The 13539-nt window shown below is 42.2% G+C and overlaps 1 protein-coding gene across 1 annotated transcript in view; it reads left to right on the top strand.

The window, feature by feature from the left end:
* CCNY (cyclin Y) overlaps positions 1-12669 on the top strand; it is a 121348-nt gene extending 108679 nt beyond the window's left edge. Inside the window, exons 6-10 of the mRNA XM_075271626.1 lie at positions 6886-6943; positions 7449-7568; positions 10506-10672; positions 11027-11189; positions 12257-12669. Of these exons, the coding sequence (XP_075127727.1) occupies positions 6886-6943; positions 7449-7568; positions 10506-10672; positions 11027-11189; positions 12257-12373 (625 nt within the window). The 3' untranslated portion in view covers positions 12374-12669. The remainder of the gene's footprint in view (positions 1-6885; positions 6944-7448; positions 7569-10505; positions 10673-11026; positions 11190-12256) is intronic.
* The last annotated feature ends 870 nt before the right edge of the window (positions 12670-13539 follow it).

Here is a 13539-nt window from a genome sequence, read left to right as displayed (position 1 = left end):
TAATAGTAATTGGTGTCACAAGTCAGGGAATATCTATGTATAGATCTCCATCAGACAGGCAATCACTTGCTCCAACCGTACTGCGAAAATATGTAGAAATAACTGATTTTTCTCACAATTTATGGTATTGATGGCAAAAGGTGCCTTTAATTTATTTTAGCTCTTCTGCATTGATTTAAGACGGAGCCATTAAAGTCGCTCAAGACCTTGTAGACACAAGAGGAAGCGGCTTGCAGTAAATCAGGAAAATCATTACAAGTACTGCAATTACAGCATCACATTTCTACATTATATATATATATATATATATATATATATATATATATATATATATATATATATATATATTAGTCAAGACAGGCAGGAGAGCCATATAAAGGTAGATAATATATTGATATTCTGTGAATATACCAGATGGGAAAGTTTGCAGAGCTAAATTTGACAGGTAATCTTAAAGCTCAAAAAGAGTTCAAAGTAATCTAAAAGAAGAACAATGTTAACAATGTAAAAATAAGCACTAAACAATTAATAGCAAGAAAAGAATAAGACCTGGTTCACATCTGCGTTCGGTATTCCGTTGGGGAATGGAATACCAAATGCATAGACAAGCGGCGAGCACTGAAAACACACGGACCCCATAGACTATAATGGGGTCCGTGTGTTTTCCGCGTAGTCTCTGCATGAGTCATGCGGAGAAGAAAGTAGTTCATAAAGTACCGAACACAGATGTGAACCAGGCCTAACCATCTCAGTAGACTCTGGAACATTTAGGAACAGTTTCCAATTTAAGCCCCATGCAAACAAGTGTGACTCTAATGCTACATTCCGATTTGATATGTACAGAGCGGGTCCTATCTTGCTCTGTGAAATTGGATCAGAACAGGACGGAGCTCTCTATAGAAATGAATGTAGTACAGAAGGCACTCAAATCACACTTGGATGCCATCTGAGTGTGATTGGAGTGCTTTCCTTCAAAAAAAAAATAAAAAAATTGGCACCCACTAAGCCTAAATTCAGATTTCCATTTATAATATCTGTCTTTCTCATCTGTTCTGGGTGAAGTGTACCTGTAATTATAATACAACTTTTCAGATATAAATAGTGCAGGTGAATATAAGAAACTTTGTAATATCCTACTAATATTATAAAATGTTTGTGGATCTGGATGTTTGTGGGTTTGGATGTTTGTTCCTCAATCACGCAAAAACGGCTGAGCAGATTTGCATGAAATTTGCCACATACATAGATAGGAACCCCGATTAAAACATAGGCTACTTTTTATCCCGGTATATGACATAACTACACGACTGCAGTGAAGGAATTTAGGTTCACACAACACTAAAGGACCTGTGATGACATCATCACAGGTCCTTGAGCCATTCTAGGATAGGATCATGCTAGGCAGTGGGCGGAGCGGCACACTATTTTGTGGGCGGAGCTATATAGGATGAAGCTGCACAGTGTGAAAGTCAAAGAAAATGGAAGCTCAGGAGACTACAGAACATGCAGGCTGTGTGTGGGCAAGAGGAGTATATCGGGTGTACAGTTTCAGTGAGTACAATGGGGAATGTGTTGTTCTGCCTCTGATGGGGGAGGGGGGAGAACTTTGGCACATTTCAGCAACATCCATTCAGCCCTTTGTAAAACAGAAGCTGCTCACAGAGTCACATAACAAAACCCCTGTAATCACAATTGCCCGATGTAGCAGAGTTTAGGCAGCGCTGTAGCTCTATAGGCTCTCCATATGCAAACATGTACATAGAGCTGGGTATCCTATGCATATGCAGTGATGTAGCAGAGCCGAGATGCGGGAGCAGGCTGATCGAACTGTGGCAAATTTCTACAACATCCGTTCATCCGTTTCCAACACAGAAACTGCTCACACACTGACATAAGAACACCGCTATAATCCAAATGGTCAGATGTAGCAGAGCTTAGGCAGCGCTGTAGCACAGCTACATACGCTCTCCATATGCAGAGATGTACATAGAACTGAATATGCTGCGCGTATGCTGCAATGTAGCAGAGCCCAGACACGGGAGCAGGTGGATCCTCCACAACAGCAATTGGCTAAATATAAGCGGCTCACCCAGTGTATTCTTGTTTGTATAAATAGCTGTAATACTATATTTCCCCTATAGTGGCCGCTATAGCTGAAGTTTTTCTAGGCACGATCAGATGATCGGTAGGATTGTCAGATTCAGTGGATCGCTGCAGAAGACAACCTTTTCTGTCTTGGTGTAAGAATAACCAAAATTTTAATAGTCTTCCAGTTAAGTCTTCTAATACTATCCAGCACAATGAGACGTATTTGGAGATTAATTAAATTATGTTAATCAGATTGGTTTAACTGGCTCAATACGGAGGAATTTTCTCATCCCTTTTCAGAAGCCCGTCTGTGAAATCCCGTGCCCGGCCTGGAAAAAAAAAAGACGGACACATTAGGAATGCCAGGCTGACAGTGAGATAAATCTCTGTAAAAGCTGTCAGGTTTAATTTGTGTGGAGACGTCTCATGAAGTGGGTATCGGTTTGGCAGGCTGTCAGGAATGTGTTACACCATTTATTCCCTCATTGTGCATTACGCCAGAACTTCCTCAAAGCCATACTGATGGTCTTACCTCTATATTAAATCCCAATTAAATGGGCTTTACTAGTCACATAGTATCTCGTACCTCAGAGCAGTAATTCTCGGAAAATCAGGACGCCTTGCAAGCTATTAGCAGTATGGGTTATGCGAAATTTCTGAAAACATTCTCCGAGTTGTCACGGATTGTCTCCTGCTCGTGTCGGCGAAGTTTAACTGGAGCTATTTTTTCACACTGATCGGGATTTTAGATTAAGTTATGGAATAAAGGAATTTTATTAGATGATGTGCTAATAACTAGAGATGAGCGAACTGTAAAATGTTCGATATTCGTTTTGAGTAGCCCCTCAATATTCGACTACTCGAATTGAATATCGAACCCTATTATAGTCTATGGGGGGGGGGGGAAATGCTCGTTTCAGGGGTAGGCAACATTCGGTCAAATTATACTTACCAAGTCCACGAGTGAGGGTCGGGCTGGATCCTCCGAGAAGTCTTCTCCTTGCAGCGTCCCCGCGGCGTCTTCCAGCTCTGAATTCACTCTGCCAGGCATCGGGCCTGGGCAGAGCCGACTGCGCATGTCCGCACTACAAGCAGACATGCACAGTCGGCTCTGCCCAGGCCCAATGCCTGGCAGAGTGAATTCAGAGCCGGAAGACGCCGCGGGGAAGCTGCACGGAGAAGACTTCTAAAGGTAGGAGAAGAACCAGCGTTGATTGGCCGACTGTATAGCATTCGGCCAATCATTGCTGGTTCTGCATCGAACTTTTACATTCGAATAGTGAGTGGTACTCGATCGAGTACGAGTATTTCGAATACCGTAGTATTCGATCAAATACATACTCGATCGAATACTACGCGCTCATCTCTACTAATAACGTATATCATCTGATCATCTGATCGGTGCTGTCATCCTGAGCATTATGGTGTTTTGTTTATCCAAATCCGTTCAGTCTTTCCAAAGTTATAAGCCCCTTTATTTGTAGTAGCCAAGTGGGTGGTAACACTGTATGACATATAGCACGCAGAACGGTCATCCCCAGCGAAACCACAGTGTTACCACCCACTTGTGTAATATACTCTAATTTTCATCAGCAATAGCAGCGTTATGGTGTTTTGTTTATCCAAATCTGTTCAGTCTTTCCAAAGTGATAAGCCCCTTTATTTGTAGTAGCCAAGTGGGTGGTAACACTGCATGACATATAGCGCGCGGAATGGTCGCCCACATCAAAACTACAGTGTTACTGCCCACTTGCCTAATATACTCTAAATTGCATCAACAATAAAAGGGTTTATATCTACGGAGTAGCTGAACAGATTTAGATAAAGAAAACACCAACTTCCTCAAGGTGATGGCACCGATCAAATGATGAACGACATTGGGCTTTTTGGACTTGGTAGGGGGGCGCTGTTTATACCCCAAATCATAATCTGCTAGAGAATATAAAGTATTACAAATTTGGACTCTTTTTAGTTGGTGCTTACGTCTATGCTAATATGACCGTATCATGTATTATTAAATGGTTACATCTGAGTATACTACCGTATATATTTATCAGCCAGCTCAGACTTTCTGGTTTACCACTACACCTGCTCTCCCCTTTGTAATCTCCATCCCACATTTATTACAAGTAGTCCTATATGGATTTCGTCCACATTTGTGTTGCTGATGGAGTGGAGCAGCTGTACATGTGGAGCTCTAGCTCCAGGCTCTGGATCTCTGACTCCGCTGTTAATTTGATATGTAGAGGAGACAAAGCCTATCAGCTGTGTTACATGTGTGTTTTCTGGAAGACACTTCAGATATTTCTTATGCTTTTGGATTTTTCTTATACCATACACAAATTGACCTTGGATACAACAAAATGAACAAATACACAATTCCTGTGCGAGTTCATCCTTTCTCCGATCACTTACTCCAGGTTCACACTAGCGTTGCCTTTCTGTGTTTCTGGTCCAGTGGAGGCCACAGAGGTAGGTTTCTGCTTCTCTGTGACCGTTATTGGGAGGCATTTTGGACCTGTCTGACTCCTTTTAGATGGAACCTATCACTAGGAAAATGCAGTATAATCTGCAGGCAGCAGGTGGTGCTGAGCAGACTGATGTATAATTTTGTGGGCAAATATTCAGTATAATTTATATTTTATGAAAGTAAAATCTCTGACAAGGAAGTGGTCCTATAAGTGATTGACAGCAGATCTATGTATGATCAGTCATGGAGGGAGTCTATCAAGGAGGCAAACCTATCAGTGATTGATAGACTCCCCTCAATGACTGATCATATATTGATTACTGTCAATCACTGATTATCAAGGAGGCGGGCCTATCAGTGATTGACAGCGTTCTATGTATGATCAGCCATGGAGGGGAGTCTGTCAATCACTGATAGCACCACCTCCTTGATAATCAGTGATTGACAGCGATCTGTGTATGATCAGTCATGGAAGGGGGTCTGTCAATCACTGATAAGTCCGCCACCTCCTTGATAATTAGTCATTACCAGCAATCTATGTATGATTAGTCATGGAGGGGAGTCTGTCAATCATGGATAGGTCCGCCGCCTCCTTGATAATTATACATGGGAAGAATATGCAAATCTGTCTTCCATGATGTAATTAGGATGCCAGTGCCTCAAGTATGCACACCAATAGAGGGCGCTCACTGAGAATGTGCAAGTCTATCTTCCATGATGTAATTAGGAAGACAGAGTCTCAGTCAAGACATCCAATAGAGGGCGCTCCCTTTAACATCATGCCGACCCTCTATTGGATGTCTTGACTGAGACTCTGTCTTCCTAATTACATCATGGAAGATAGACTTGCACATTCTCAGTCAGCGCCCTCTATTGGTGTGCATACTTGAGGCAATGGCATCCTAATTACATCATGGAAGTCACATTTGCATATTCTTCCCATGTTCCTTTGCACAGTGGAGCACTCATGGCTTAATAAGACTCCACACACCTAAATGGTGGTTCTCTCCCTATGGAGTGACGATATCTCCTCATCCTTGATCATTAGTCATTGACCGCAATCTATGTATGATAAGTAATAGAGGAGAGTCTGTCAATCACTGATAGCTCCGCCTCCTTGACTGTATAGCAAAGAAAGATCAAGATTTCAATGGCTATATAATAAGTTCTCCTGAATTTTTTCCCCCACACCTATATATCTGTCTACTCTGCTCCTCCTGCTCTATAACCTGCTATGCTGCAGCTCCCCTTTAGCTCCTATATGTGCATTTACTATATCACTCGCTTTTTTCTGATCCACATGGCCGTTCCAATATTCCTCGAGGAGTAAAATAATGTGGATGATCTCGCTACTGACATTCTCCACATTTCCATATCTGGTTACTAAGCACACAACATCCACTCCGGTTGCCAGCTCCGACTCTTATCACTAATCCTAGGCCAAAGTTTGATAACCTGGTAAATGTGTCCACAAGCGGAGAGATAAGACATGCGGCGGATCATACCGTATTCTAATATATGCAAATGGAGTCATTTACATTACAGATCATGTAGATGTATTCAGACATGTGCTGCGCTTGTCATTCACCATTTCCGCTCAAGCGCTTCTCAGATTTTTGACGTTTGTTCCATATTTCAGGCCGATGACCACAGATTGGCATCGTGGCTCAAACATTAGGAACAAAGGCGGGTTAGAGGAGTGTTCCCAGAAAATACTTCCAGCTGAGGTCCCCAGAAGACCTCAGGGGCAAATGTCCTGGATTTTTAGAACATATTAGAACTGCTTTGATGGTCAGATGTCACATTGTGTGCTGTGTGCGCCCTCTGGTGGACATTGCGGTAATAGGCCAAGCTGTAATGTACTCAGGTGCTTTGGGCTGATTGCTCAATCCACGTGTATTATAGATGGGGGCATGCTGGATCACAATAATGCCTATGGTTAGGGTAGGCCATCAATGTTATACTGTGAGGTCTGAATTTTGGCACCCCTGCCAGTCAGGCTGAGTACTGCACCCTCTTCTCTTCACTATGTACATGACTCCCTGTACTGCAGATACTGAATATACAGCATGCAAGTAGACGGACCTATGAAGAGGCCACTATGCTTGGCCATAAAAGCTGATTGCTGGGGCTTATGCAAGTCAGACTCCATCAATATCATATCATGTCCTATCCTAGCTATAGGTCATAAACCTTTTAATAAATCCAAATAAAAAAAAAAATTATTTGCACTTTAGATGCAATATCTTAGATTTTGGAGGAAAATGCTGTAGAATAAAAGTGTTTCTTTTTGATTAATTTTTTTTTATTGCATTTTCTTTTTCTAGAGATGGAGATGGCCGATTGCTTTTGGACATCTTTGATGAGAAGCTTCACCCTCTTTCTGTAAGTAATTTTATTTTTTAATATTTCAGCCTTTATATTTTCAGATATGGGGTGTATCTAGTCTTACGCACACAAAGTATAGAATTCAGTCGGTGTCGTACTTATGGAAAGTGACCGTACCTGAAGTCTAGAAAGTCTGGTCTCTGAAAATGGACCCCGTAACGTTGCCATCACTTCTTCATCTTCTTTTTCTGCTATTCTTGTGTGTGCCTTGACCCATACGGAGACCGTGCGGAAAGCACACGGACCCCATTATAGTCTATTGGGTCCATGTGCTTTCACTGCACACCGCTTGTCAATACGTTCGGTATTCTATTCCGGGGGTTCTCATATGGACTCCCCGAACAGATTACCGACACAGATGTGAACCAGGCCTAAGGAGCCTTTTCTGTTTCTTTGTATGCTTAGGGGGTTTGTGTCGTCTTGGGTTTGTCCGCGCCATTCTGTCCTATGTGCAGGTATTCTAGTATTGGTCCTATATAAAATATTGAATTCACCTTTGCAGAAATCAGAAGTCCCGTCTGATTATGAGAAGCACGACCCAGAACAGAAACATATATATCGGTTTGTTCGGACACTCTTCAGTGCTGCCCAGCTGACAGCTGAATGTGCCATAGTCACTTTGGTAAGTCCATTTGTGAAGTTTTAGTTGAGTCTTTTAGAGAACATATTAGATTCAAAAAGTTATCAGCCTTTAAAGGGTTATTGCCTGGATAAAACAGCAATGTGCGCCCCCTCCTCCCAAGCACTAGGCTAGGACTATCGGAAAGTTTCTGTTTCCTTAACTATTAACCACCTTCAGGATGGTTGAATACACAGCTATTTCTTATACATAGTCCGGGGGTCCCTGTTGGTGCTATTTCTTATACATAGTCTGGGGGTCCCTGTTGGTGTTGTTTCTTATACATAGTCTGGGGGTCCCTGTTGGTTCTATCTCTTATACATATAGTCCGGGGGTCCCTGTTGGTGCTGTTTCTTATACATAGTCCGGGGACGCTATTGGTGTTTTTTCTTATACATGGACCAGGGGTCCCTGTCTGTGCTATTTCTTATACATAGTCTGGGGGTCTCTGTTGGTGCTGTTTCTTATACATAGACCAGGGTTCCTGTTGGTGTTTTCTTATACATAGTCTGGGGCCCCTGTTAGTGCTGTATCTTATACATAGACCGAGGGTCCCTGTCTGTACAGTTTCTTATACATAGTCCGGGGGCCCCTGTTGGTGCAGTTTCTTATACTTAGTCCAGGGATCCTTGTTGGTGCTGTTTCTTATGCATAGTCTGGGGTCCCTGTCTGTACAGTTTCTTATACATAGTCCGCGGGCCCCTGTTGGTGCAGTTTCTTATACTTAGTCCAGGTGTCCATCTCGGTGCTGTTTCTTATGCATAGTCCGAGGGTCCCTGTCTGTACAGTTTCTTATACATAGGCCGTGGGTCCCTGTCGGTTCTGTTTCTTAGCAACTTACTACCCTGTCCCCATTGAGAACACATGCATGCTCAGCCAAAGTGGAAGGAAGGCAGGAATAGAGACCATCAGCCGAAGCATATGGAGACAGTGATGGCTGTGATAATGTCTCCTGTGTTACATCTGATGCATATTTTGCTGTGTCCTACAGTAGACGGTATTCTTAGAAAGCCACAGGAAATTAAATTATGTCCAGCGCTGTATCTGACTCAAATATCCCATTTCATTATTGGTTATCTGATCTGTTATTTCAGCTTGTGGAGAGAAATCCAGAGAGACTTAATAAGTTGCCATCAGGCACATCATGGCCGGGCAGAGATAAGAAGGGCAGTGCTCACAAACATGCCTATAAGACAGATAGGAGATGGATACACCATAATAAAAGCACTAAATAGAATAGTTTTCTGCATGGATCCATCTGTGCTGCCACATATAACAGGGAGACGTTACCAAGCCAAAGTGATGGCATCCGCTATCTCATGCAGCCGCTATAAGATAAGGCTCTACCTGCCCTCCTTCCATCCCTATCTCTTAGATCACTGCACACATATATACTTATCTCCGGGGATAGACACGAAATGTGCAACACAACATGTTCTTTGAGGAACCATTTCTAGGAACTGCTTCCCCATAACAATAATATTAACTGATTTAATAAGACTGATGTTTCCTATGCCAATCTTAATAAAGTCCCCGACTGACACGAGGTGTATCTGAATTATTAAGAGGCTCTGACCTCTTAAAGGGGTTGTCCAGGAATTTGACAAGGAGGAGATTGGGTAAGGTGAAACATAAAACAAAAAATATCCTACACCAATATCCCTGGTGCTCCGGTCTCCTCCGCCGCTCTGCGTGAGTTCATGGCCGGAGGTCTTCTGCCACATTTGACTACTGAGGTCAATCTGTGGCCACAGGAAAGGACCAGTTGACCTATGAGAAGGAGGCTACTGATTGACCTCAGTGGTCATATGTGGTGCAGGACTTCTGGTGGGGATTTCATAATTCATATTCCTGTGCTCCGAAAATTAAATCAATGGCAGTCAGGAACTTAGATAAGATGGTTGGGCTAAGGCGTCCACTGATCTATGCCAGAAAACTGGTGCAGACGGGTTCATAAATTCCTCCCAATGTTTTTACTACTGCCATGGGTGAGACCAGCCTATTAATGCAAACCCATTAACAAGCAATGGATGACAAAGCCGATGACCACCAGCCCCTCTGCCCTATAGAGAGTGACATGATCAAACCTTCACAGAACCATAGAAGAGCGGACCGCTGCAAAGACGTGCAGGAAGAGAGGGGATGTTGTGATGATGTCACTGGGATGTTGAGCCATGCCGACTCCAGTGCCGTGGCCAGCTGTGCTAGATTACGTGGTTGAGCATCCATGGTGCAAACAACCTGATCGAGGTGGTCCCATAGATTCTCAATTGGGTTTAAGTCCGGGGAATTTGCTGGCCAAGGGATTACGGTAAACTCATCCTGGTGCTCCTTGAACCACGCACGTACACTGAGAACTTCATGACACGTCGCATTGTCTTGCTGGTAGATGCCATCATCCTGAGGAAAAACATTTCACATGTAGGGGTGACATGGTCCGCAAGGATAGATGCATACTTGTGTTGATCCATCGTGCCTTCCACAATGATGGCTGATGACACGTGCCTTCTGCGATTGGTTATTTAACGTTGACGTCAAAAGTAGTCGCTGGTCACATTAATATGACTGGACTGTGTATATCAGTGCCATTAATTTCAGCACCAATATCTCCCTACTGTCAGAAGGGCGGGCCTTAGAGCCTATCGTCATCGCCGGGCTGTAAGGAACGCCCCCTTGACTATACTCTTACATATCTTTCTAACATCAGACGGGTGCTCCTCACATCTGAGCATCATCGTAGGGCGGTAAACAGATAATATCAATGGTTCATGCTGCTTGGACACGCCGCAGTTAGGACAATGTCACACGGGAAGTTCTCAATTTGTGACACTGCAGAACAAGTTAAACGTTACAAAACATCCACTAAAATCTATAGACCTATTTGTAACATGTAGACAAAAAATAAAATTTTGAATCTTTTTACTTCCGTTTTCTTTCCAGGTTTATCTAGAAAGACTGTTAACCTATGCTGAAATAGACATTTGTCCAGCAAACTGGAAAAGGATTGTACTAGGCGCGATATTACTTGCCTCCAAGGTTTGGGATGACCAGGCTGTGTGGAATGTGGACTATTGTCAGATCCTGAAAGATATTACAGTTGAAGACATGTGAGTTGTGTTCTTGGCTCCAAGATATGGTTCTTATTTCTGATTTTTTTGCACACACTATCACAAGAATTGTCCTTATGGTTAGAATCATCAGCAATCTTCTGTTATCGTGGAGAAAACAGGAAGTGCTTAGTTTCTCTGCAGTACCACTACAGGGGAGATGAAGTATTACACATTGTCCATTCAAATCAATATGATGCCTTTGGAGGACCTCAGGCATTACAGAGTGAGAGACACTCTTTGCTACTGCTAGAGGATAATAATCCTGAAGAGGGGACCCCACTTTATTAACTCAGAATTCCTTAATATGACAATGGGTTTTCTTATTTTCTTCTCCTTTCTTCTTGTGTTTAGGAATGAGTTAGAACGTCAATTTCTAGAGTTGCTGCAGTTCAATATTAATGTTCCGTCCAGTGTCTACGCCAAGTATTATTTTGACCTGCGCTCACTGGCAGAAGGTAACAACCTCAGCTTTCCTCTGGAACCCCTTAGCCGGGACCGTGCTTGTAAACTTGAGGTAATATAAATTTTTCTTTTTTGTATTTTTTTTTTTTTTTTTTTTTACATCTTTCAAAGTTTAGAAGTCCTTTGAAAATCCAAAATTTGGGTTCAACATAATTTGTGGTAGGAACTTAACGTCACCAAGACCTGTGAGCAACTTTAATGTTGCCCCATGAAAAAAAAGTTATGTTTTGATTATAGTTTTCCTTAAAGTAATAGTTTATGCCATGCCATTGAAGAGGATCTGTCATCTCTCCAGATAAGTCTGTTTCACCAAATGCTTGTATACCTTAGCTGGAGCGTCTTTTCTTAGAACTAAGTACCTCTGTTGTTCCTCTTAGAAATTTATGAAAAAATTGACTATTGTGTTACCAGTTCGGGGGCTAAAAATATAGATGACCCAAGGATAGGTCATCCATATCAAATCGGTGAGGGTCTAACACCAGACACCCTCACCGCTCAGTTTTCTTAGCAGCCAATTCTAAGAGATTGAGACAGGAAGCAGACAGCGCTGTGCTCTGTGTAGTGGCCAAACCAGGTTACTGCAGCGTAGCTTTCATTCAGTTGACTAGGCGCTAAGCTGCAGTAACCTGGCTTAGCCACTACATAAAGAACAGTGCTGCCTGCTTCCTGCTCCATTTTCTGCCCAGAACAGCTGATCAGTGGAGGTCCCAGGTATTGAATCGACACTAGTCCTTAATATTTTTAGCCTGGAAAACTCCTTTAATAAGTAACATTTTATGCAGATTTTGGTATAAACCTAAAAAGGTACAAACACTATAATAACTGAGACTCTGAACCAGGGGCCAAAAAGTATTCACTGTGGACGCCATGATGAAAAATTTCAATAAGAGAGTCCAATTTGGAATAGCAATGTGTATTTAATATCCTGCCTTGTGAAATTCTTCTGTTGTTCCTCCTGGTAAAGTTTGTACCAAGGGGACTGGTTCATTTGCTCATACTTTTACAGGAGGAACAACAGTGTAATGAATGATGCTACAGAATTATTACTTGATGGGGATTACATGACATGTCAGGAGTGGTGACCAGTCTTAATGTTTTTCTTATTTTCCATATTATTAGGCTATTTCCCGCTTGTGTGAGGATAAGTACAAGGACTTCCGAAAACTGGCCAAGAGACGTTCTGCAAGTACTGATAACCTAACTGTCGTACGATGGTCTCCCGCCATTATATCCTAACAGTGGCTTCAATCCAGACTCCACTGTCTCACGTACTGTTTTTGTCCAAATGTTGTCTTTCGTCTTGGGAAATAAGACATTGTATTTTTTTTTTTTTTTTTTTTATTCTGAAGAGTCGACAAGCCTCCCTTACAGTGCCTCCCTGTCACAAAGATGGGACACATCTGTCACTTTCCGGAGACATTCAAGCCATTTCATAGCTTCAGCCTTTTCTCAATTATTTGGATTACAATTCTTAAATTGATAGACGTGAAATTCTATTAAGAATCTAGAAAAAGAAAACCAATGATAAAAGGAGCAACGAAAAAAAAAATGTAAATCTAATGCTGGAAAAATCCATAAACTGGCAATTATTTTTCTGTGAATTTATCAGGAAAATGTACTTAACTATTTAGTAGAGTGGCACCTTGACCCAACACCACCTCCTTGAGAAGACCACCCCCAAGTTCGGTTTAATTTTTTCGCTTCCCCCCATATGTTATGCCTATGGGCCGCCATATTTGAGAAGGCCACTTTACAATGCAATTTTGGGTGGTGGTCTCAAAGAGGTTTTACTGTATTCTCTTTTATCAAGGTCACTTTCTGTCCATTTTTGAAAAAGAAATACAGGAGCTGTGGGCAGGTGTATCGAGTGATGGTCAACGTGATCAAAGCAAATGTGATGGCATAAATATTGTATATAGGGGGCGTTTATAAAGAATGGGGCACAGATATTGGAAAATTCACCTGAAATCAAAGTCACTGGTAAGTGGGCAACAGTATCCGATTTGGTCCAGATTTTGTTGTGTTCTAAGATGTGGCCTACTTGGTGGGCAGGGTCTACGTCACAGATGGTTTTAAAGTAGTTGCTATCCCCTTCTACAACCTCCTTCTTTTTTTTCCTCCCTTGGTGTCATCCTCTTACTCATAGTACCTTGAGGTTCCATGTATTGATATTTAAACTTTACCTTTAATAGACTCTTTTTTTTTTTTTTTCTTTTTCCCCCAGAGATCCCTATAGGCAATGGCCTACCCACACATACAGGTAACTCCAGCCCTGGTATAGTAACGCCCAGTTCCAAAATCTTCGGGAGGAATAACCATCGAGCAGCACATCCATGTCGTATGAAAATATGCTCCAGAATTGTTATTTTTTTTGAGGATATATCAGGAGAGCTCCTCAAAGA

Source organism: Leptodactylus fuscus, chromosome 4 (genome assembly GCF_031893055.1).
Source record: "Leptodactylus fuscus isolate aLepFus1 chromosome 4, aLepFus1.hap2, whole genome shotgun sequence".
In the NCBI taxonomy this organism is placed as follows: domain Eukaryota; kingdom Metazoa; phylum Chordata; class Amphibia; order Anura; family Leptodactylidae; genus Leptodactylus; species Leptodactylus fuscus.
The sequence above is the reverse complement of the archived record's forward strand: the minus strand, read 5'-3'. Positions and strand labels throughout refer to the sequence as shown.